This window comes from Marmota marmota, unplaced genomic scaffold (genome assembly GCF_001458135.2).
Source record: "Marmota marmota marmota unplaced genomic scaffold, marMar, whole genome shotgun sequence".
Taxonomy (NCBI): domain Eukaryota; kingdom Metazoa; phylum Chordata; class Mammalia; order Rodentia; family Sciuridae; genus Marmota; species Marmota marmota.
The window spans coordinates 48,208,177-48,233,888 of NW_025999853.1; the positions used below are offsets into that span (position 1 = coordinate 48,208,177).

The window sequence follows — 25,712 nt, forward strand, 5'->3', positions numbered from 1 at the left end:
TGATGGTCCAGTTCTTTATTTAGAAACCTGATTGTTGAAGAACACAGCGGGTGGGTCTGCACCCCACCCTCTTTGCTGGGACTGTGTCTGAGGTATGTGCAATGGTCTCCCATTTCCTCAGCAACAGAGGTGAAGGATCCTCGACTCAGAATTGCAGATTGTAGAGGACAGTGGGAACAGGGAAAGGGAGAAGGAAATCCCAAGTCAATCCAAGAGATGGGGGGTAAAACAACTCCACACAGCAACAGGGCAGGGGTGGGCAGCCACTTTCTTGGAGTCTGCTAAACGCCCTGCTAGTTCAAAAGATCTCACTGAATCTCTAGGTAGGAGGAAGAAAAAACCAACAAGTTGGGGGATAATAGCAAGGAAAGCTGAGGAAGAAAGAAAGAGCATATGGGGGAGCCTGGGAGAGCAAAATCCCAAGCCCGATGAGGTGTGAGGCAGCTGGGTAGCTCCAGCAGAACTCACCCCATGCCCTCCACACCCTAGAGCTGGGGGCTCAGATGCCTACAGCTCAGCTCCTCTTCACCATTTTGCCTTCAGGGCCCCAGGGGTGGGAGATGAGGAGGAGGCAGGGCCATTCAGGAAGACTCTGTACTCTTTGGAGGGTCTTGTTGTGGTAGTTTCAGAAGTCAAACTCATCCAGGTCCCCTGTGCCTTCTCCATCTTGAGAGCCCCACACTCGGCGATAGTTGCTCTCCAGTTCTTTTTGCCGCTGGCGCTCTTTGTGGGCTTCTTCAGCTCCCTGCACCTGGTGGGAGGATAGGGGTGAGCAGGAGATGCTGTTTGGGGGCTAAGGGAAGTGCTGGGTGCTTCAGGATCCAGAGAGGTACTGAGACTGGGAGTGGTGAAGGCAGGGACTAGGAACACAGATTCCTAAGGGGCTCTTCCTGAATGGCAGGCAGCCCATACTCAGCCAGAACATTAGCTTTGCTTTACAGTCTTACAGACAACAGCTCAGCATGGGGCAAGGCTGGGACATGCCATTGTGACTCTAAACCATACTCCCAGCAGCACAATGTGCTAGAAGAGGGAAGGCTGGAGTTGGGGACTTTGGGGTAGGATGCCTCACCAAAATATTGAAGAAAATCTCCTTGAGGTTTTTCGTGTCCTCATCAGTTAGCCAACGTGCATCCTCCTCAGTCCCTTCAGCCCCAGGGCGGACAATTTTGATCTCAATTTTCCCTGTAGAGGAGCAGTATGGGTAATGAGGAGGGAAGGCTGGGAGCCTAAGGGCAGGTCCCCTGCCCCCAGGTTCCCAGCTGAAGTTTCCAGTCCACCTTGACCCAGCCCCTCCACTTCAGCGGCAAGCCCTTCCAACAGCTCTTAATCAGCCCGCCCTCCAGGGCCCACCTTCAGCTGTGAGTCCCTCCCTCTCCAGCAGTTCTTTCACCAGCCCCTCGATTTGTTTCAGTTGTGGGTTTTCCCGTTTCATCTCGAGGACAGTCAGATCCTGATTGGGGCCTCCGTGACGGAGCTTGGTGACCCGGACCCGGACTCTGTGCTCAGGATCCTCCTCTTAGAGGGGGAGACACACAGGGAGACACAAAGCAGAGCCGTGACTCCAGGGTTAGGGGCTAGGGTGGTCACCTCTTCCTAAGCCGTGAATTGGTTTTGGTGGCTATATATGTCAACATGTAAGTGAGCCAGGGCTCAAAAAAAAAGCCGTCCCCCACATCCCCACCCTGGCCATCACTATAGCATTGTTTCTTCCCATCCCAGCCAGTAATTCTGCTCATCATCTACAGGAAAATGTCTGTTTTCTGAAAGCAAATATCAGGCTGCCTGCACCAACAAAGAAGTTTTGTTTTAAGGAGCAGGCTGGAAAAATGTAGTTTGGCTCTCCACATTCTGGAACTTTACAGACCTTTCAATGTTTACAGAAAGAATGAGGAAGGTCTGAAACTAGAATGTTCCATCTGGAATGTCTGATCTCCACATCTATGGAATTCCCCTGTGGCATGAACACAAGGGGATACAAGAAAGAAAAACTTTAAAAAGTTTTGTACAGCCTGGTGGCTTATGTGCCACTGGGCTTGCCTATTCATACCCTGACAGCTGGGGACTCTCCCAGTGCAAAGTCCTAAAGTTGACAGACTTCACAGATTGTGGTTTTCAGCATTTATGCTCATGGCCAATCAGATTATATCTATGAGCCAGCCAGAGTGGTAGGCTCTGGATGCACAGAAAGCAAACCAGAAATCAAGACAGACATACTTAAAGGCTGCTTTCCAAAAGCATGACTAGGAGGTCATGCAAAGGGAAGACAGTGGTAAGAAGTGTTCTAGAAATCAGGAAGAGAATGTGCACTCTCAGAAGGGAAAGAACACGGTGCCCTCCAGGAACAGCACCAGCTGAGGGATAGAGACAGCAAACCCAGCTGCTCCTTCTTATCTGACAGCTCTCACCTGTAGGGTGGGGTGAGGGTGGAGGCTTTTTGGGGACAACTCTCTTTTTCTTGTACTTTTTCACCAGCTCTGGATTCTGTTTTTCCTCCAGCTTTTTGATGAGTTTGTTAAGTGTGGATGTCAGAGCCAGCATTGCCCGATCACGCTCCGACTCCTTCTTCAGCCCATCTGGGTCCAGCTCCTTTTCTGTCTGAAATGCCCAAGATAGGGCAGAGAGTCAAGGGCCTGGGGAGTTGAGGACAGTGGGTTTGCTTTTCTCTGCAGGATTCTAATAACTGGGTCTTATCCCTTTCTCTATTGTCTCTTCCCTATCACCCCCTTTTAATTAAGTAAACAACCATCATGTTGAAGTGCCCTGTGCCATGACCTGAGCTGTGCTCGGTGCTGTACCATCCTGCCCCATAGGAGCTGGCAACTGTGGGAGCCTCAGGAATAAGAGCTGGACTTGCCTCCTGGATGATATTCTCCAGCTCCCGTTCCATGCCAGCCTTCACCTCTGAACGGAACCGCTCTCGGTCTGATGGGAGCAATATCCCTTCCAGTTCCTTCTCAAATTCTCCCAGTAGTTGACGTTCATCCTCATCCTCATCCTCATCTTCATCATTGACCTCTTCTTCTGCCTCACCCTGACGTTCTGTGTCACCCTTTCCCTTCACTACAGGTTCCTGTTGAGGGGCTTCCATAGCATCATCTCCAGGCTGCTCTTGGCCAGCATTTGGCTTTCCCTGGGTGGAAAGAAAGAAAAATAGTTTTGGTGTTCTAGTAGCAAATCATGGGGGATAGACAGGCAGTGGTGGGGTGTATGGGGGGGACTCAGAGTCAAATACAGGAGTCAGCTCTGTCAATTCAGTTCAGATTACAGGAAAGGGGTGTCTTTAAATGCTCCCAACCAAAAGGTATGACCACCCCTCCCCCATGCAGGTACCATACCTTTTTTGTTCCACCTTTCAGCTCTTCTATCAATCGAATCAAGTCTGCAGGACTCCGAATAACTTTGACCTGTACGTTGTTCTGAAAATCTGAGATGAGAGAATAGGTATGGACTTGTGTTTTAAATTCTGATTCCTTAGGAGAGTCAATGAGAGACCAAAGAGAGGGGCATGGTATCTGTCTGAGAGCTGAGATGGGGCAAACACATCCTACAAGGAGTACTGTCTTAAGATGGGCTCTAACAGGGAGATGGATACTACAAGGTGCTAAGTCTCCAGGTCTTCCACAAACTTCTGAGTCCCTTTCTTTGCAAACTCTGGCTTTTGGGACTACAGAAGAAATTCTGGGGCTAAAGGCTCTTCTTCTCTGGACCTTCTCTCTCCCCTTTCCACAAATATTAACCATTCATTATCTGTTCAGTTCTAGGCATTCTATTATGAATTAAAGATCCAGGTCAAAGTCAACGAGTGGTGGAGCCTCTGAGCTTTGCTATCTCCCTCAAACAGTGTTGCTGTCCATAATGAGTACTAACTCAGGTACAAGTGAATTCCCTGGGGCTGGATGTAGCTCAGTGACAGAACATCTGTTTAGCAACCAACACACACACAAAAAATTTTTTTTCCTGCTGGCCTGTCTAACCTCCCTCCCAGGGGTTAGCTATACCTCTGCTCCCCCCGCCCCCAGTCCTGTTAATCCTACATTACACTCAAGCATAAGCTGTAAAAGAGAAAGAGAGGGTTGATTCACCATCAGGAGGGCCTGGAGCTGGATCCACTGCAGCCTCAAGGTTCAGGTCTTGCTCCTAATCAGGAGAAAAGAGCTGATTCAATCACAAAAGCTTGTTTATGCCTAGCATGCTCTTCAGGAAATGGTTCTGAGGCTATCCTTACATCCCTGAACATATGTAGGTCACCTCATAATGACCTCCCCATCCCAAAGCCCAGATCCAAGCTCATAAAAGAAGTACATGGAAAGATGGTTCTCACCTCTGCTTGTACCTCTTCTCCTCCTGGAACCGGGTCCTCTGGTTCATGAAGCATCTTCCAAAAATCAGATTCCTTACTGTCATCCTTGGTTGGGCTTGCACCTGGGAAACAGAGAACAGAAGGGAATCTAGAAGGAGGAGAAAAAGGAAAGGAGAAAATAGGATGGGGTATGCTGCCTCCTCAATTGCCAAGAGGTGAGAACCCATGACAATCTTTCAGCCCAGCCTAATCAGTCAGTACAGACCAGTAAGATTAGAGGAAAGGAAGAAGTAGAGGTCAGTTTCATGGAACAAGTAAAATCAGGTCTTACCTGCTTTCTTTGGAGGCACTGCCTCAGACTTGGTCTCACTCCACATTTGGGGGTCCAGGTCTTGGAGCTCCTCTGTGATTTTGTCATCATACTGCTTTGACTCTACCAAGAAACAACATGCAACAGGATAGGGACACATTCTTATCTTCCACCTGAACCTCCCTACATCTCTCCTTCCTCTTCCAATCACTCACCAGCTTGCCTCTGAAGGTAGGCCATGTACTCCTCAGGCTGCAGGGAGGGGTGACAGAGAATGGCCTGCGGAGCAGCACTGGGTGGAGGACGGAGGAGAGGGTGGGGGCAGAGCCGAGGAGTCCGAATAGTTAGCACATAAGAGCAGGACAAGGGCTCATCCACACGATCAATGTAGTCCCCAGAGATACTTGCACCCTCATCACAAAGGAACTGCCAGGACAGAATGGAAAATATATTGTAATTACTGCCAATAAATGGCTTTAGTCCTTGGAGTAGCTATCTTTTATTATATGCTTATTATGTGTCAGGCACTGTGCATACACTGTGTATATGACACATTACATAGATTAGCTCATTTGATTGTCATAAAAACCCAACAAGGCCGGTATTAGTATCAACTTTGTGGCTTAAGAAACAGATTTGATGTGGGGAAGAAACTTGTTCAGCTTGACTGGCTCGTAAATGGTAAAATAGGAACCAAACTCAGGCAGCTTAATTGTAGGTAACCAGCCAATTTTTGTTTTTTTACTTATACTTTTTATGAATATACACACACACACACACACACACACACACACACACACACATATATATGTATACACACACACTCTCACACACACACACACACGTTTATTTAGAAATAAGTACAAGTTGTTTATGGTAAAAAACAACTTCAAACAGTTCTAAGGTCCTAATTATCATTCAGAAAGACAGTGAAGAATTTGGCTCAATGGCACATGCCAACAAACCCAGCAATTCAGGAGGCTAAGGCAGGAGAATTGCAAGTTCAAGGCCAGCCTCAGCAACTTATCAAGGTCCTAAGCAACTTAGGGAGACCCTGTCTCAAAATAAAAAAATAAAAAGGGGCTGGAGATGTAGCTTATTGATAAAGTGCTGCTGGGTTAAATCCCCAGTAGTCCACCCCCCCCCCCGCCAAAAAAAAGAGTGAAGATACTGATTAATGTTGGCCTTTAATAAATTAAGCACACATTATTGTAATTTGTGTTTACATGATGGGGGGGAGCTGGGGATTGAACCCAGGAGCTATCTATCACTGAGCCACATCCTCAGCACTATCTACCTGTTTATCTATCCATCCATCTAGCCATACTAGGGATTGAACCCAGCGGTGCTTTAACACTAAGATACATCCCAGACTGTACCCCGCCCCCAGACTTTTTTTCTTGAGACAGGGCCTTGCTAAGTTGCTGAGGCTGACCCAGACTTGCAATCCACCTGCCTCAGCCTTCTGAATCAATGGGATTATAGCTATGTGATACTGCCTGCCCTGCTCTTTCTTTTAATATTTATTTTAAAAATTACAATGGCCATGCTAGGGTGGATATGGTGGTACATGCCTATAATCTCAGTGGCTGGGGGACTGAGGCAGGGGAAAGGAAAGTTTGAGGCCAGCCTGGGCAGTTTAATGAGACACTATTTCAAAATGAAAATCAATCAGTCAATCAATCAATAAAAGGCTAGGAATGTAGTTAGTGGTATATCACCCCTAGCTTCAATCCCTAGTACCAAAAAAGGTAAAAGAAAGAGAGGTCTTATAAGGTACTACTTCTGTAGCATTAGGGGCTGTGCAGTCTTGCTTTAATTTGATAGCTGCTAAAAATGTAAAAAAACAAAACATCCCAAGTCCTTGGAGATTTTCCTAAGGACATATAACAAATGATGAAATATTTAAGAAAATATACTGAATCTTTAACAATAGGAATTTGTGGCACTTGAGCCATGACCTACTCCTTCCCCACCCCACAGCTCAGTCTGACAGAAACTCCACTACAGGTGAGTATAGTATGGTCAGAAAAATGAGGCTTCCACATTAGTCACAGATGTGGTATTTTACAACGAGGCATAGGCTGTCTATATTGCTCAAATCCTCCCCAGATTCAAGTCTTGGAGACTAAATCCCTGGCAAATTTGGCCATGAGATCAGCAGTTCTCTTCCTCCACTCAGCTCCACTCACAGGGCAGAGGCTTCATCTCGAGTGCAAGAGGATAAGAATCTGAGGACCCTGATTACATTCACTTGAGCTCACTCATAGGGTGAAGGTTTCACATAAGAAGATGCAAACTGAGAGATCAGAGGCTCTCATCCTTGCTCAGTTCCTTTCTAAAAAAGCAGGACGGTCACTCCTGCAAACTACTGACCCTGACACCAGCTCCACAGCAAGGTCTCAGATTTTGCCCAGGGAGAGAAGATCACAAGAACAGGGAGCTCCAAATCTGTCCAATGGACATGACTTTAAGTGAAACAGAATAGGAAAATTCAAGGTTGCCAAGATAATTCAATGGGATTAATCTTTCCAACAAATGATGCAGGAACATCTGCATACCTGCATGTAAAAAAAAAGGAAGGTGAACTTCTGCATAATACTACATGCAAAAATTAACTCAAATGGATGAAAGATGTAAAATTTAAAACTCTTACACGAAAAGATAAGTGTTAAGTCTTCATAACTTCAGATGACACTAAAGTTGAATAGCTACGATGTCAAAAGCAAAAGAAACAAAATAAATAAGTAGATAAATTGGACTTCATCAAAATCTAAAGATTTTGTGGTACAGAGGGCACCATCAAGAATGTGAATTTAGGGCTGGGATTGCAGCTTATTGGTAGAATGCTTGCCTAGCATGTGTGAGGCACTGGGTTTGATCCTCAGCAGCGCATAAAAATAAATAAATAAAATAAAGATATTGTGTCCATCTACAACTAAAAAAAAAATTTTAAGTGTGAATTTATAACACACAGAATAGGAGAAAATATCTAAAAATCATGTATCTGATAAAGAACTTGTACCCAGAAGATATAAAAATGCTTATGCCTCAATAACAATGAGACAAATACCCAAATTAAAAAACAGGAAAATTATCTGATTAGACCAAACAGTAACTCATTGAAAGCTGTTAATATATATTAATATCACATAAGAGATTTTCAAAAATTACTAAATTAGGTCACTTTGTAATATTAAAAGGTTCAATTTTGGAAGAAGTTAATTTTAAAATTGTAATTCTTTATCTTGTTCTTGTCTGTCTCTCTCAATTTACAGCAGGAAATTTTGTCTGTTTTGTTTACTGAAATATTCCTATAGCAACGAGAACAATGCTTATCACAGAGAAGCACTTCATAAATATTTGTTGAATAAATAGCCCAAAGATATAAAGAATAACAATTGACAGTATAAGAAGGAATAAATTGAACAACTAATAAGGAATAATACACAAATCCATAATTATATCAGGAGACCAATAAGGATACAAGAGATTTGAGCAATGTAATTAACAATTATGATCTGTTAAAATGCATAGTCTACATAGTAGCCAACATTAGAGTACACATTCTTTTCAGGCACAAAAAACAGTCACAGAAATTAATGTATATTGGACTGTTCTACAAACTCAACAAACTTAAAAGGCCTCAAGTTAAATGGTACAACTTATCTGACCACAATTTAATTTAGCAAGAAATCAATAAAAGATAATTAGAATGAACCCAATTATTCAAAGAAGTAACTTACAAAAAACTCACAGTTCAAAGACAACAGTGATGGGGATGTAGCTCAGGAGCAGAGTGCTTTTGTGCCTAGCATGCACCAGGTCCTGGGTGTGATCCCCAGCACCACAGAGGAAATAACAGAAGTAAAAATAATACATCAATATTTAGAATTGAAAATTATTGTTCATCAAAGCTATGAAACGAAAAGAGAAAGAAAAAGAAAGATATCTAAAATCTGATCAGGACCTACCAGATCTACCAATTTACAGGAAATAACAGGAAGACTAAAAAATACATTAAAAGAAATTCTTGGGGCTGGGGTTGTGGCTCAGTGGTAGAGTGCTCACCTAGCATGTGAGAGGCCCTGGGTTCAATCCTCAGCACCACATAAAAATAAAGATATTGTGTCCAACTAAAAAATAAATATTAAAAAAAAAAAGAAATTCTGAGGATGCAACTAGCAAAACCAGACTATGGAAAACTGTTGTATTTCACCATGTAATAGTCACAGACTTTATTTTACAAAAAAAAAAGGCGGGGGGGATTTTAACTATTATGTGAAGCTTTTTGTGAAAAACAAAACAAAAAACACCTTTTCTCCTCCTGAAAACTCTTTCTTCAGCTGTTTTCATGATGTTTAGTGAACATAATCACTTTCTGCTTGAAGTCCGCAGAATAGTTTTTTATTTACCCACAATCAGAAAGAAATGCTTCATACATTAATGTATTGCTGGTAGACAGAAATGTAGTTAGCCGTTGTGGGAAGGTTTGAGTCTTACCATATCATGCAACTTAGGCATGGCAGCTTCGTCTGCCCACCTGCTCCCTTTGCACCTATCTCCGCTTGAGCCTACAGCTCTTCATTAGGTTGGGTGACAATAGAGGTAGTATTCCAAGGCTCTAAGCCACCCAAGTCAGCTTTTGGAAATACACTTAGATTGTGCATCTGCTAAGATCCTAGGTTCATGGCTCATAGTGTAGGAGAAGACAAATGTACATCCATATGCCATTGGTGAGTACAGTGCTGCACTGTTTACCTTTTAAGCAGATGTCAAATAGAATCATATCATGCCAGATTATGCAAGTAAGGGTTATAAAACATTTTTTGGACTGAAAAAACAGGATGTTACAATTATGCAGTGAAATACGGTACAGTAAAAAGTTTCTTCACCAAACTGTGAGGAAATAAGAAAAGATGGAGGGGCTATCAAGATATTAAAGACTTAAGACCCACAATCTTCCAATACATTAAATGAACCTTATTTGGGTTGTAAGTCAAAGAAGCCTACTTACCTACCTACCTATAGAAATATGATAATTAAACTTAGAAAATATCACATATTGGATGGTCATAAGAAATTATTATTTTAAAAAAATCTTTTCTTTGTATTTTATTAATTTTTAGTATGATATGGCATATACTTAAGTTTTTAAGAGTTCTTAACTTTTAGGGTTATAGAAATATTTATAAATGAGCTGGGCTTGATAGCACATGCCTGTAATTCCAGCAGCCTGGGAGGCTGAGGCAGGAAGATGCCCAAGTTCAAAGCCAGTTTCAGCAACTTAGCAAGGCCCTGAGCAACTTAGTGAGACCCTGTCTTAAAAGATAAAAAGGGGCCTGGCATGGTGATAGACATCTGTAATCCCAGTGGCTCATGCCACAGTCTGGCTGGGCACAAATAACCGAGCTGCCACGAAGCACTTGTAGGTTCAAACAGCAACTCTTTATTCCCAAACTCCACCAGCACACTCCACACAGGCTCACGGGGGAACACTCTCACCCTCCACCAGGCTCCGGGCGCACTCCAAAGTAGCAGGCGCCCTATTGCCAGACAGCAAAGGTCTATATACAACTGAATACATAGCTTAACTTAACCATCATCATCTCAATGGCTCGCTGGCGTCACCTCTTAACCACTCCTTCTGGCAAAATGCCATGCGCCATCCCGGACCCGGCTGTGGCCCTCAACAGGCTCAGGAGGCTGGGACAAGAGGATCTGGAGTTCAAAGCCAGCCTCAGCAACAGGAGGTGCTAAGCAACTCAGTGAGACCCTGTCTCTAAATAAAATACAAAATAGGGTTGGGGATTTGAGGATGTGGCTCAGTGGCCAAGTGCCCCTGAGTTCAATTCCTGGTACATCCCCCCCCCAAAAAAAAAGATAAAAAGGACTGGGGATGTGGCTCAGTGGTTAAGAGCCCTTGGGTTCAATCCCTGGTACCCCCCAAAATGAAAAAGAAATATTATATTATTATATTCATAATGAAATAATATGATGTCTGTGATCCACTTCTATATTTTCTGGGAGTAGAGGTGGTAGTGGGGGGGGAGGTAGGCAAGGGGGTAAATGAAATGGCTTGGCCATATTTGTTGAAGCTAGGTAATACGCAGCCTGTCACAGCACAATTATCTCTGACTTTATGTGGTTTTATATTTATTTTTTGGGGGGAGGGGTTTCACTATATTGCCCTGCTTAGCCTCAAATTCCTGGGCTCAAGTGATCCTCCTGCCCTTCTGCCTCAGTCACCCAAGTAGCTGACATTATAGGTATATAGAATCATCCCTAGTTTGATTTTTATAATTGTTCCTTTCTTTATTTCTTCTTCTTCTTCTTTTATACTAGGGATAGAACACAGGGCCATGCACATGCTAGGCAAGTGCTATCCCACGGAGCTACATGCCCAGCCCAGTAAGATTTAAAAAACTAAGCCTTAAATATACATAACCTACACCCAGAAATTATACTTAGGATATATTTACACATGCACAGATGTGTAATATAATAATTTTTTTTGTACCAGGGATTGAACTCAGAGGCACTTGTATTTTATCTAGAGACAAGGTATTGCTGAGTTACTTAGGGCTTCACTAAGTTGCTGAGGCTGGCGTTGAATACATTATCTTCCTGCCTCAGCTTCCCAAGCTGCTGGGATTACAGTCATGTACCACTGTGCCCAGCATCTATAATAATCTTTTTAGTTGTAAATGGATGCAATACCTTTATTTTGTTTATTTTTGTTGTTGTTGTTTTGTTTATTTTTATGTGGTGCTGAGGATTGAACCCAGTGCCTCACATGTGCAAGGCAAGCACTCTACCGCTGAGCCCCAGCCCCTATAATAGCAAGGCCCTAAGCAACTTTGAACTCGCAAGAGATTAATTTTTTAATAAATAAAAGAAAAAGTAGGCCCTAATCTCCATCATATGGGATTACGCCCCAACTTCCTTAATAAGACTCCTATAGCGCAAGAATTAAAATCAAGAATCAATAAATGAGATGGATTCAAACTAAAAAGTTTCTTCTCAGCAAAAGAAACAATCTGTGAGGTGAACAGAGAGCATACATCTTGGGAGCAAATTTTTACCCCTCACACATCAGAGAGATCACTAATCTCTAGGGTATATAAAGAATTCAAAAAGCTAAACACCAAAAAACCAAATAACCCAATCAATAAATGAGCCAAGGACCTGAACAGACACTTCTCAGAAGATGATATTCAATCAATCAACAAATATATGAAAAAATGTTCATCATTTCTAGCAATTATAGAAATGCAAATCAAAACTACTCTAATTTTTCATCTCACTCCAGTCAGAATGGCAGCAATTATGAATACAAACAACAATAAGTGTTGGCGAGGATGTGGGGAAAAAGGTATGCTCATACACTGCTGGTCGGACTGCAAATTGGCACAGCCAATATGGAAAGCAGTATGGAGATTCCTTGGAAAACTAGGAATGGAACCACCATTTGACCCAACTATCTCGCTCCTCGTTCAATACCCAAAGGACTTAAAAACAGCATACTACAGGGACTCAGCCACAACAATGTTTATAGAGGCACAATTCACAATAGTTAACTTGTGGAACCAACCTAGATGCCCTTCAGTAGATGAGTGGATAAAAAAAATGCGGAATTTATACACAATGGAATATTACTCAGCAATAAAAGAATAAAATCATGCCACTTGCAGGTATATGGATGGAGTTGGAGAATATAATGCTAAGCAAAGCTAGTCAATCCCAAAAAACCAAATGCTGAATGTTTTCTCTATGGGAGAAATAGAAGAACCCCAGATAGGGCAGAGGGGTGAGAGGGGAAAGGAGGGGGCATGGGGTTAGAAATGATAGTGGAATGTGATAGTCATCATTATCCAAAGTACATGTATGAAAACATGAATGGTGTGAATATACTTTATATATAACCAGAGATATGAAAAATTGTGCTCTATATGTGTAATATGAATTGTAATGCATTCTGCTGTCATATATAAATTTTTAAAAAAATTAATAAAAATTTTTTTCAGTGATGGGGATTAAATCTCATGAACTCTACCACTGAGATACAACCCCAGGCCCACATTTTTTTTTTTTTCAGTTGTAGATGGACACAATACCTTTATTTATTTATTTATTTTGTGGTGCTGAGGATCAAACCCAGTGCTTCATGTGTGCTAGGTGAGTACTCTACCACTGAGCCACAACCCCAGCCCCCCAATCCCAATTTTTATTTTAATGACGTAACAATTGTTCATATTTATGTGATATAGTGTGATAATTTGATACATGTAGACAATGTGTAATGATCAAATCAAAGCAATTAGCATTTCTTTATCCTTAAACACTTTTTTTTTTTTTTTTGGCACTTAGCCACTAAGCCATATCCCCAGCCCTTTTTAATATTTTATTTAGAGACAGGACTTGCTGAGTTGCTTAAGGACTCACTAAGTTGCTGAGGCTGGCTTTGAACTTCTAATCTCCTGCCTCAGCCTTTTCAGCCATTGGGATTACAGGCGTGTGCCACTGTGCCCAGGTAGACATTTATTTTATAAATAATCTTTGTGATAACAAAATATTGGAGGAAAAGCTATTTAAATTAGTACAGTAATGGTGACAGGACAATGGAACATACATGTAATGGAATATTATACAGCTGTAAAAACAAATAAGAAAGCACTAGATGTACTGCTATTGAAAGATCGCTAAGAATTATTGTCAAGGCAAATAGACACAAGGAAGAGGTGTACTTACTATATTTTGTGTATGAAGAGAGAGAAAGGAAATCAGAATCTTTATTAATAACTGCTTAGAAGTAAACAAAAAGAAGCTGGAAGAAGACATGAAAAACTAAGAACAGGGGTTCCCATGGGGCAAGGGCAAGTTGAGAAATGAGCAAGTGAGAAATAAGTCTTGGAAGGATACTTTTCACTGTATGTCTTTTTATACTTTCTGGGTTTTATATCATGGGAAAATAATATCTATTTAATAATTAGATAAGGAATTTGAAATAGCCATAAAACTTGTCAGAGATATAAGTAGTACTTGCAGAAAATTTTATAAGAGAGCTATTAGAGAAAAAGAAAAGGTAAAAATGAATGAGATAAGCATTTCAATAAGTTAAATAACAGTAAAAATAAAAAAAGTAAAAGGAAGGAAAGATTAAAGATTAGAGTGGGGACTGAAGGGCAGGAGGACTGCAAGTTGGAGGCCACCTCAACAACTCAGCGAGACCCTCAGTAACTTATTAAGAGACTCTTTTTCAAAATAAAAAATAAAAAATGCTGGGGATGTAGCTTAGTGGTAAAGTACCCCTTGGTTCACAAAGAAAGCGTAGTCCAAGATGACTTTACAGGTGAATTCATATATTTCAAGAATAAAAAGTTCCTATCTTACATAATCCTCAGAACATAGAAAAAAATGAAAAGATTTTTGAATTTATTTTTTAAGGTTACCATGATCATTCTAACCAAACATTAGAAGAAGAGTACTAAGAAGGAAAATTACAGGTCAATATCTCTGATTTACTTATATATAAAAGTCCTTTTATTTATTTATTTATTTATTTAGGTACTAGAGATTGAACCCAGGGGCACTCAACATCTGAACCACACCTGGAGCCCTTTTATTTTATTTTATTTAGTGACAGGGTCTCACTGAGTTACTTTGAATTCTCAATCCTTCTGCCTCAGCTTCCTGAGCTATTGGGATTACAGGTGTGCAACACCACACCAGGCATAAAAATCCTCTTAAAAATTAGCAAATTGAAACAGGTGCAGTAATCCCAGAGACTTGGGAGGTTGAGGCAAGAGGATCGTAAGTTCAAAGCCAACCTCAGCAGTTTAGCAAGACCCTAAGCAACTTAGTGAGACCCTGTCTCAAAATAAAAAATGAAAAGGGTTGGGGATGTGTTTCAGTGGTTAAGCACCCCTGGTTCAATCCCCAGTACCAAAATTTTAAAAAAATTTAGCAAATTGAATCCTGGAAGATATGAAAAGAATAATCAAGGATAATACATATGACTAGTTGGGTCCATCTCAAGAATGAAAAATTAGTTCAACATTAGAAAACCTATAAATCATTTCTAAATTAAAATAGGCTCAAAACATATGGAGGAAAAATTAATAAAACCACCAAATCCACCATTATAGTAGGAATTTCATCATACCCCTTTCAATAATGTTTGATCAATTCAACATAAGATTATAGAAAATTTGAACAATATGATCAGTATCATTGGTTTTGAGACAGGGGTTTGCCATATTTCCTAGCTAGTCTCAAACTTCTAGGCTCAAGAGATTCTCTTGCTTCAATCTCTTGGGACCACAGGTGTACTGCACCCAAGCACTGATTAGAAGCCTGAACTGAGTTATTAGAAAAAGTATATGCTGGGGCTGGGGATATAGCTCAGTTGGTAGAGTGCTTGCCTTGCATGCACAAGCCCCTGGGTTCGATCCCCAGGAACAAAAAACAAAACAAAACAAAAAAAAGAAAAAACATATGCTTTCAAGCACAAACATACCATTTTTAAAAATTCATCACAAAGAAAGTTTCAACAATCATCAAAGAATCGTTGACAAAATGGCACATTATAAAATCAACAACAATCTTATAAAAATAACAAAAGCAAAACATACTTGTTTAGAAATATAATAAGCATAATTTTAAATAAATTCTGAGCAAGGTCAAGATGAAAATGGAAGTACCACATGTCAAAATTTGAGAGATGCAACCAAAATAGTACTTAGAGTGAAAAGAATAGCTATAAATGTATAATTAAGAAAGACTAAAACCAGAAAGGTAAGCATTCCACTCAAGAAGTTACAGAAATAGGGGCTGGGAGTATATAGCTCAGTGGTAGAATGCATGCTTAGCATTTGCAAGACACGCATGCACACTTGTACACACACACACACACACACACACACAGAGTTACAAGAATAGTTGTAAATCATAATACAGTCAAAAGATTGATCTTTATAATGCATAAAAAGTCCTTATAAATTGAGAAGAAAAAGCTCAATAAGCCAATAAGAAAACAAGCAAAGAACATGGATTATTGAAAGAAAGGAATAAAAGAGAGACAAACAGCTCTTAAATAAGATTACATCTTTTCATAAGAGAAATGCAAATTAAAAACACACTAAGAAATAATTATCATATCCCTGATGATTGGCCCAAATCCAAAACTTTAAAAATACACCAGGTTGGCATGGCTATAAAGAAATTGGCATTCTCATACATTGTTAGAAGGAGAGTACTTTACCTAAGCAGGGTAATTTGGCAGTACATACCAAAATTACACAATTCTACTTCCAGGAATTTGATCTACATATATTCAGTAGATACAAGATTATTCATTGCAGCACTTTTGTGTTAATAAAGATTTAAAACAGGGGGCCAGTGTTATGGTTCAGGGATATGGTTCAGCAGCAACTGATTGAGCATTTGCCTAGTATGTGTGAGGCACTGGGTTCAATCCCACATAAAAGATAAATAAAATAATGGTATTGTGTCCAATAACAGCTAAAAATAATTTAAAAAAAAAAAAACAGGGCTGGGTTTGTGGCTCAGTGGTAGAGCACTTGCCTAGCACATATGAGGCACTGGGTTACATCCTCAGCACCACATAAAAATAAAGAAATAAAATAAAGGTATTGTGTCCATCTACAACTGAAAGATATTTTTTAAAAAAATGTAAAATAAGCTAAATGTCCATCAATAGGGAACTGAAGGTACAGATGTATAACAGAAGAGCAGCAACTGAATATAAGAACAAGGGAGGTTTTTATATATTAATCTAGACAGAGCTCAAAGAAATGCTTATAAGTATATCTTTAAAAATCTGAGAATAGAAAAAGAAACTAGCAGTGGGGGCTGGGGAAGTAGATCAGTGGGAGAGCATCAATTTAGCACGCATGAGGCACTGGGTTCAGTCCCCAGAAACACACACATACACACAGAAAACTACAATGGTTACCCTTTTAATGAAAATGAGAACAGCCTGATGAGAGCCAAGGGGTGTTGAGATTTTTCTCTGTATACTTTTAAAGCACTTTTACATTTGAGCTATTTTTAAATTATGAAATTTTTAATTGTTGAAAAATACAAAAATCTAGAATGAGAACAGAATACACAGATAAAAAAGGAAAGGAATAATTAATATAAAATAGTGAAGATATTAATAAAATAATAAAGAAACAACAGAAAAGAAACAAAATCAAGAACGATTCTTGGACTAATTAAATAGATAAGTCTCTGGCAACAAAACTGACAAAAGGAGAAAAGGCAAAATCAACATTAGGAATAAAAAAGGGGAAACAGCTATAAGAACAGATTATTAAAAACTAAAAATACTATAATTTTATGCTAATACATTTGAAAATTTAGGCAAATAATGGTTTTTGAAATTATAAAAACCTTCATGTGTAGCAAACCTAAAAAGCCTCAATCATTAAATACATAAGTAGTAAAAAATTATACCTCCAATATAACAGTTCTGTTATATACTGTGGGGATAGAACAGCCTTACAGAGTTCTATCAGATCTTGAAAGAATATATTAATCTCTACCTTAGCAAACTATTCCAGAGAACTGAAAAGGAGGGAAATTCCTCAAGGCAGTTTATGAACTCAATATAACCTGATATCAAAACAAATAAGGATAATATAAGAAGAGAAAATTACAGATCCAAATTACTTATGAAAACACCCATAAAAGCCAATTACAGTATTAGGATATTGAATATAGTATCTGTTAAAAAACATTTTATGATATCAAACTAAAAAGCTTCTGCATAACAAAGGACAGGGCTGGGGCTGGGACTCAGAAGTAGAGTGCTCACCTGGCACGTGCAAGGTGCTGGGTTTGATCCTCAGCACCACATAAAAATACATAAATTTAAAGGTATTGTGTCCAATTACAACAACAAAAACTTAAAAAAAAAAAAAAGCTTCTGTACAACAAAGGAAACAAGAAAAAAGAGACTCTACAGAATGGGAGAAAATATTCTAAAACTACATTTGACAAAGGGTTAATAACCAGAATATATAAGGAACTCAGATAATTCCACATTAAAAAAATCAAATAATATGATTAAAAATAGGCAATAGACCTAAATTGACTTCTCAAAGAAAGACACACATAGCCAACAAGTATATGAAAAGATGCTCAGCATCACTAACTAATTGGGAAATGCAAATCACAATGAGATATCACCTCTCTCCAATTAAGTTATTATCAAGCCGGTGCAGTGGCACATGCACATGTGAGCCTGGGTGACTTGGCAAGACCCAGTCTCAAAATAAAATTTAAAAAACAAAAACAAAAAAACAGGCAGGGGTCAGCCGTGGTGGCACATGCCTGTAATCCCAGTGGAGGCTGAGACTGGAGGATCTCGAGTTCAAAACCAGCCTCAGCAACATCAAGGTGCTAAGCAACTTAGTGAGACCCTGTCTCTAAATATTAAAGTACAAAATAGGGATGGGGATGTGGCTCAGTAGTCAAGTGCTATCCTAGGTTAGTTCAATGCTAGGTTACCCACCACCACCAAAAAAAGAAAAAAAACTGTGATATTACTAGAATCATGAAAGAAATGAATAGGGATCTAAATTTATTTAATTCCATATTGCTAACAATTTGTATCCAAGCCCTTATGAAGACTGCTCTTTCAACAAATACTATGCACTACTTCTACTAAGGAGGCATGGGGACCATGAAACTTCACCATGCCTGATGGAGTTGGAGGATTTACCCAATCACACAGAACATTAACTTGGGAGTCCATGAGGACATAAGAACTAAAAATGAAAAGCAACCAGACAGAAATGCCCTCAGCGTTCTGCCATCAAACCTCCAGAGTCACCAGCAAAAACACCATCCTTTCGTTTTAGGTACAACCCCAGAGCCCTCCTCCTGAGGCCAATTGTTCTTCCTGTGTTCTGTTTCTTGGTTCTGTCCATATTCTCTTCTCATTCTTTCTTCTGTACATCAATCTCTCCTGTCTACTGCAATTAGTGCTTACCTTTCCCCCATCCTTCACATCCAAACTTCTTCAAAGATTCCCACTTCACTTTCCTCAACATTTACCTTCACTCCATTGAAATTGTTCTGGCAAAGATCACTGAGACTTTTGCCATTGAGTCCAACCAATGGGCTGGTCAGGGGCGATGCGATATAGAGGATTCATACTTTTCATCGGGTTCCTTTTCCCCACTAACTGAATTTTTTATTTCCATGTAAATATTTTGCTTTTAAAATAATCCTTGTCATCACCTCCATATTAATATGCCCCTCTGTGATATGTACGTAATCTGTGATATTATTTATTCTGCTTGTTGTATTGTTTACTTAACATCTATCTCCTGAGGGCAGGACCAGATCTCTTGGTCATCCTTTTATCTCCAGAAATACAATCATAAGCAGTTTTCTTTTTTGGTGGGTGGGGGTGGGGTAGGGATAGGGTACCAGGGATTGAACCCAGGGAACTCAACTACTGAGCCACATACCTAGCCTTTTTTTTTTAATATTTATTTTTTAGTTTTCAGTGGACTATTTTATTTTTATGTGGTGCTGAGGATCCGAACCCAGCGCCCCGCGCATGCCAGGCGAGCGCGTTACCACTTGAGCCACATCCCCAGCCCCCATACCTAGCCCTTTTTATTTTTCATTTTGAGACAGGATCTCACTAAATCTTTTAGGGCCTAAGTTGTTGAGACTGACTTGAACTTGTGATTCTTCTGCCTCGGTCAGCCGTCTGAGTCACGGGGATTATAGGTGAACACCACCATGCCCAGCTCTTAAGCAGTTTTCAATCCTCCTCTTCCTTGAAAGTTCAGAGCAGTCAACACCATGGATCTGTCTTGAGACTCTTTTTGGGTTCCATGTCACTGTAGTCCTCTGTGACCTCTTCTTGGTGAAGCTCTTTTCTGTCAATGTTTTCTATGATAGCTTCCTCAAGTTCTGTCCCCCTTTCCTCACCATATACTGTTTATATGAAGATTTCATGGATGCCCATGTCCTCCATCACAACTGAGATGATGATGACCCCCCATCTCTGGCCTTTCTCCTGAGTTCCAGATCCTGTAGATCCATAGTATCCTCAGAAATCTCTACTTGGATGACTGATGGCCTCTAGAAGTATCATATTCAAAATCAAAGTCATCTTGTTCTTTTACAAACATTCCTTTTCCCACTAATCTCAGTAAGAGGAAATACCATCTATCCAGGAATCATTCTTGACTCCTCCTTCTTATGCTATTGATCCCCACCTCTCCCGGAAATATCTTTCTCAATAAATCACTTCTTCATCCCCAAGCCACCTTTATTTCTCACCTGGATTTCTACAGTGTCTATAACTAACCTCTCAAACATTTGCTAATACTCCATCTAGAGTGAGCCTTCAAAACCAAAACTGAATGTCATTGTTAGGTTTACAATACTTCATGGCTCTCCATTATCTTGTGGTTATCCAAATTCCAGTTACAGAGCCCTCATGATCTGTGATCTGTCCCCTAATGACTGCCCAGCCTCATTTTCCACATCTTCTTCCCATGATTATCCCTCCTGTGGACTTTTAGGACATGCCACTGGCTCCTGTTCCCCAGGCCTTTTGTACTTATTGTACCTTTCACCTGGCACTCTTCTTACCCTCTCCTGCCCCACCACATCTGCTGGGCTAGCTTCTCATCCTTCAATCATCAGTTCAAAAGTCACTTTCCCACAAGGACTTCCCTTTATCCTATACTCAGTTCCTCTACTGTGTGCTCCCTTGCTGTGCATTTCACCAGTCACAATGTTTATCCCGCTTAGTTGTGATGGAAGCCGTGGGTATCAATGAAATACTTCTAAGAAACAGTATATGGTAAGGAAAGGGGAACAGAACTTTGCGGAAGCCATCATAGAAAGCATAGGCAGAAGGGGGCTTCACCAAAAGAGGATAATACAGTGATATGGGACCCAAAAAGGACTTACCTCAAGGACAGACAGGACCATGATGTTGATCTATCTCCTAAAGGCAGGATGAAGGCTCTCAGTGCACTGGGTATGTGTTCAATAGATAAGAGGAAGATATGGTCTTTGACCTCAGTTACCAGCCTACCAAAAGTACAAACACTGAAAGAACTCATTAGAACACAATGACGTTAAATGCTATGATAGTCATGTAGATGCTGGAGGGTATACAGATGTGAATGTCTGTATGTGAAGGACCAAAGGAACTCAGCTTTCTGGGTTATTCAAGAAAGGTGACATTTGAACTGGCTTATAACTCATTCCATTCATTCAGTGGAAAAGTGGATACTACTTGGTGCCAAGCACCACTGCAGGCACTGAGGATACAGCAGAAAATAAGGCAGACTGTCCCTTCCTTCTTGGATCTTATTTTAATAGGGTTACGCAGAAACAGATATTAAACAATTTCAGATAATGATACATGCCTTGAAACACTATCATTGTAAAACACTGTAGCTGCTCACCAGGATGGGAGTGGAAATGTGTGTGTATCAGATCTCCCTATATAGGTGTCATTTAATTATATCTTGAATGAGGGGATAGAGCCAGCCTTTGGAATACTTGTGGGATGAATGTTCTAGGCAGAGGGAACAATGAGACACATTGGTTCAAAGGACAGAAATAAGGCCAGTGTGGCAGAAATACAATGAGTATTTTTATCTCCAGCCTATATCTTGTCCCTGAATTCCTGAGTCACAGAGCTAACTGCCAAATGAAAATCACTACTGGGATGTCTAACAGGCATCTCAACCTTCATATGTCCAAAACTAACCTAATTTCTTCCCTTCGCCCTGCTCCTTCACACTTCAATAAGAATAATTCTATCATTTCAGTTGCTCAAGTTAAAAACCTGGGAATCATACTTACCTCTGCCCCACAGTCAACCCATTAACAAATTTTATTGGCTCTACCTTCAAAATATATCTAGAATCTGTTTCCCACCACTTCCACTGCTACTACCCTAGTCAGTGCTAAAGCTTTGGATAGTATTCTTTGTACAAAGAATCACTGAAGGTTTCTAGCACTGAGAAGAAACAAGTGCCTCTAGTGATATGTTAGAGTTAGCTCAATTAGCTCACAAGAGCCAAGTGGTAAATTTTTGCAAATGTTGCAAGATGGATTATATCACATTGATAGGAGGGAATATTTATACCACAGATATTGATTGGCAAAAGCTGCAAATCAGAACTTCTCGCCAATTCGGGGATATGCGTATTCAACACTTTCCAGCACCCAATTGCCTGTGCAAATCTTTATTACAGAAAAATAACTGATTGGTGCCATGTGGTTCTCTACAGGTGTGTATGTTTTTGACTGTATTAGAATCACCTGAACTTTTTCTACCATATAGCTGCTTAACTGCCTACCTGCCTGTCTCCACTCAGTTAAGGACTACCAGATTAGAACTGCTTGTTAAGAGGTTACTGATAGTGCTGCAGATGAGAAATGAAGACACCAATCATAAGAAAGGAAAATTTTAGAAATACCTAGTTAAAATCATGAATGGGCTTTGTCATTCACTCAGAGAACTAGATTCCTTTCTTTCATCTTGGTTCTTAGTAATTACAGACACCAGCACACAATTGCCTGTGAAAATCAAAAGACTCTGATTCTTTTGTTAGCCATCTGTCTTCCTCTCTAGATGGTGCATTACTGAAGGTCACTAAATCTTCACATCTGAGACCAATGCCTCAACACCCAACTATAAGACCTTCGTAAAGAGATGTTAAATGAAGAATGCAGAACAATGAAGCCAAGTGAATTGGCACATGTCTGTAATCCCAGAGATTCATAGGCTAGGAAGGAAGATTGCAAGTTCAAGTAGCCTTCAGTTCAACTAGCCTCAGCAACTCAGCAACATCCTGTCTCAAAAATTAAAAACAAAAAGGACTACGGATGTAGCTCAGTGGTAAAGTGCCCCTGGGTTCAATCCCTGGTACCAAAAAAAAAAAAAAAAAAAAAAAGAAAAGGCAGGACAATGAAAGAGGAAGAGTCAAGAACTGACACCCAGGTTTACAGCTTATGTGACAAAAAGGAGGAATGTGGCTGAGGGTACACTAACAGGAGGGGAGGATCTGGAAAATGTTGACTTGAAATACCTCTGAATAGTCAGACAATGACATCTAGCTAGCAGGGAAATGAGTCTTAAACTTTGGGTTCAGGCTCTAGGACAGACCTTCTCAACTAAACATGCAACACTACCTCCCTCCCTTAGAATGTGGATTGTCAATGAGGTAGTATCAACTTCCCTTCCTCAAGACTCACCCGAACCTCAGCCTCCCGGGGCCTCCCATTGAGGTCACACTTGGATCCGTTACCATAGGTCTGGCTGTGATAGCGTTTCAGCCGATGCTGCTTGGAGGCCTGGAGAAGACATCAGGTGGTGGTGGGGGGGGACATAAGAAAGACAGCAAGGTGGAAAAAGGCACTCTGCCCCCACAGGGACTTTGAGAATCCAAGCCCTAGGGGACTTTGTCTTGATGGCTACCAAGCCCCAAGAAACACATCAGCTAATCCTCGCCTTGTCCCAAATGTCAGTCTGCAGTCAGACCCATCTCTCTCCCAACCCCACACTTCTCCCACCTTGGCTGTCTCATCATCCCAGTCGAAGGCCGATTGGTAGTAGCCGAGATAGAGGACGTCACCTTTGATTTCTGAATCTGCAAGAAAAACCACAATGAAGTATGTCATTCTCTCTCTCTCTCTTTTTAAATACTAGGGATCAAACCCAGGACCACATGCAAGTGCTCCACCACTGAGCCACTGAGCCACATCCCCAGCCCCATGTCATTCTCTCTTAAGAGGACAGAAAAACCATAACCAGGCTCAAAATAACATGGTGAGTGCTCAACAGGATAGGAAACAGTGTTGAGCATTCAGGTGAACATAGGCCTCGATTGTACAAGTTTTTCAGAGCACAGAAATTGTTCAATATCCGCATATGTTTAAGGATCTTATCCTTAGTAAATCTTGATAAAAATGAATGGAAAAAAAAAAAGACTAGAAGAGAAGGAGACTGGGGAGGTAGGTCACCTTCTATATTAGGGTGCTGAGAACTTAGGGAAAATGTAGGAGTGATTCACCTTCCATGTGATACTGCTGGATGTGGCGTCCATAACAGAATTCATAGGTCCACCAGTCCTTGGTCTGACAATTAAAAAATGAAAAATCAGGGGGACAGAGTGCAGATCCCTTTTCTTAGAACCAGAATCTTCTGGCTTATCTACTTCTCTCCCTCTACTTCCATACTAATTTTTCAAGACTCTCAGTGAGCAGGGACAGCTGTTTTCTTTCCATGATTGAAGATATACCTCTAAAATCCGGCTGTTTTCCACCTGTAATCTTTCCATTTCTCCTGTTTTAACTTTTTTTAAATACTTCCCCCTCCTCCTTAAGAAAAGAAGTCATGGTATCCTAGAAGCATTCAGACCACGGAAACAGAGAAGGCCCTAAAATCAAGTATTACTTGAACTTCTACCACATTTCTTACACTATTTTAGCCACTAGGGATACAGCTTTGACAAGATAAATTCCCTGACCTCATTAGTGCTAGTTTTCAGACCAACAATAAACAAACTGATTCATCTAATAAAATGACTTTGGATCACGAAGAATGATATGATGAAAATAAAGTAGGATACTGGGGCACAGGGTGATAGGATAGGTGGTAACTTATGTGGGCTTCTCTAATGAAGGGCCTGCCCGTTCTACCCACACTGACCTTCTTTAGGCACCTCAATCTTGATTTAACCTAGTTTGAGATATTTTATCCTCTCTTCTATATTTAGCAAAGTGTTATAGAGTCTTTGCTTCTTTCTTGTCTGGATTATTATGTCTAGTCCAACAAAAGCCTCAACTCCTACAGGTCCTCTAGATCCTGCTCCACTGTTCTCAGATGGACTGTTAGTTCCCAAGCCCTCGTTCCATTCATCCCAATTCTTTCACCTTCAGCAGGCAGGGAGCATCTCTCATTGGGCTCAACAACTCAGGGATCCCAGGCCCTTGGTAGGCAGGTGCCTCCTCCTCCCTTTCACGCTGGAAGTGAATAGCTCCAGCTGGCAGGCGACACTCGTAGCGCTGTTTGTACTTAGAAGAAACAATCACCACGTCCGAAGCCTGGGTCAGGGAAAGAAGGGAGGGTCGGAGACATGGAAGCAAAGAGAGGCTGGTATCAGAGAGAACAACGAGATCCCTCTTCAGACCCTGGGGAAGAGCCCAGTCGAAGACAAATCCTCCAGCTGTACTGGGGTATGTGTGTGTTGGGGGCGGGTGGAAGGATACTCCCACTTATCCACTGGGGCGGAGTCTCAGTGTTTTCTTGAGGAACTGGAACCTGAGGCCGACAGTAGGAAGCCCCACCCCTCCCATGCTGGGTCTCTGGGGGAATGCGTCTGCTTGAGATCCCCAGGTGTCACCGTAAAAGCCTTACCTACGCTTCCGGACTCCCTTAGTCTCCTACCCCAGATTCCGCAGCTGCCCTTTCTCCTCTACCTTTCCTCCTCTTCCTCTTCTCCCCAGGACCCTCGTCCCTTCTACGCCTCCTCACCTGCCCTCCCAAGACAGGCAACGGCAGGATCTGTATTCCATATCGCATTTCACTCAGTTCTTCCAGGTTCAGGCTCCCAACACCGCCTGTCAGGCTTGCAGGTAATATGAAACCCAGAAACAGCAGCCCCAACAGACTGGACAGCAGCGTTTCCGCCGCCATCTTTCGTTCCCTTTCTTATCCCGACACTCCTTCCGCCCTAAACCTGGCAGCAGCCTCACCGCGCCCATTACCGCCGCAAGCTCTCATTGGCTGTATTTTCTGTCCCTCTTACGTATCCTATTCCCATTTGTAAACGTGGCCTCAAACCCTTCGGGGAGGTGGATCCAGACGATAAGCAAAATCAATTGCTGCGCATGATTGGTCAGAGAGATCAACCAATCATCAGCGAGGTTAAACACCCACCCTCTCTATCAGTTTCAGAGAGGCGTGGCCTATGCTTTCTCTGGGTTCTTCTAAGCGATTTTTCTCTGGCCCAGCTGTCATGCGCATTTTTCTTAGTTTTTCAGACCTTTTTTGCAATGTATCCCGTCCCCGCCGGGCGG

The 25,712-nt window shown here is 41.2% G+C and overlaps 1 protein-coding gene across 2 annotated transcripts; it reads right to left on the bottom strand.

Annotated features, from left to right (window-relative positions):
- Positions 1–25,363, bottom strand: Os9 (OS9 endoplasmic reticulum lectin). 2 transcript variants are annotated; one of them, XM_015483086.2, is made up of 15 exons: positions 25,168–25,363; positions 24,567–24,737; positions 23,705–23,768; positions 23,205–23,281; positions 22,887–22,985; positions 4,829–5,039; positions 4,635–4,736; positions 4,325–4,425; positions 4,086–4,140; positions 3,339–3,427; positions 2,858–3,133; positions 2,409–2,598; positions 1,354–1,518; positions 1,073–1,185; positions 1–751 (listed from the first exon to the last, which is right to left on the bottom strand). In XM_015483086.2, the coding sequence occupies exons 1-15, from the start codon at positions 25,327–25,329 to the stop codon at positions 626–628; spliced, it is 2,001 nt and encodes a 666-aa protein (XP_015338572.1). In that variant the 5' UTR covers positions 25,330–25,363; the 3' UTR covers positions 1–625. The 2 variants fall into 2 exon arrangements, with proteins under 2 accessions (XP_015338572.1, XP_015338573.1); XM_015483087.2 differs by lacking the exon at positions 1,354–1,518.
- Positions 25,364–25,712: the final 349 nt, after the last annotated feature.

Bases quoted from the DNA above. Each gene is read 5' to 3' on its own strand.
- Os9 (XM_015483086.2), bottom strand. From the start codon at position 25,329: ATGGCGGCGGAAACGCTGCTGTCCAGTCTGTTGGGGCTGCTGTTTCTG. The intron at 23,769-24,566 runs GTGAAAGAATTG...TTTAATTGTCAG, and splicing joins ATGCTCCCTGCCTGCTGAAG to ACCAAGGACTGGTGGACCTA. The intron at 3,428-4,085 runs GTGAATCAACCC...CTCTCATCTCAG, and splicing joins AGCTCCAGGCCCTCCTGATG to ATTTTCAGAACAACGTACAG.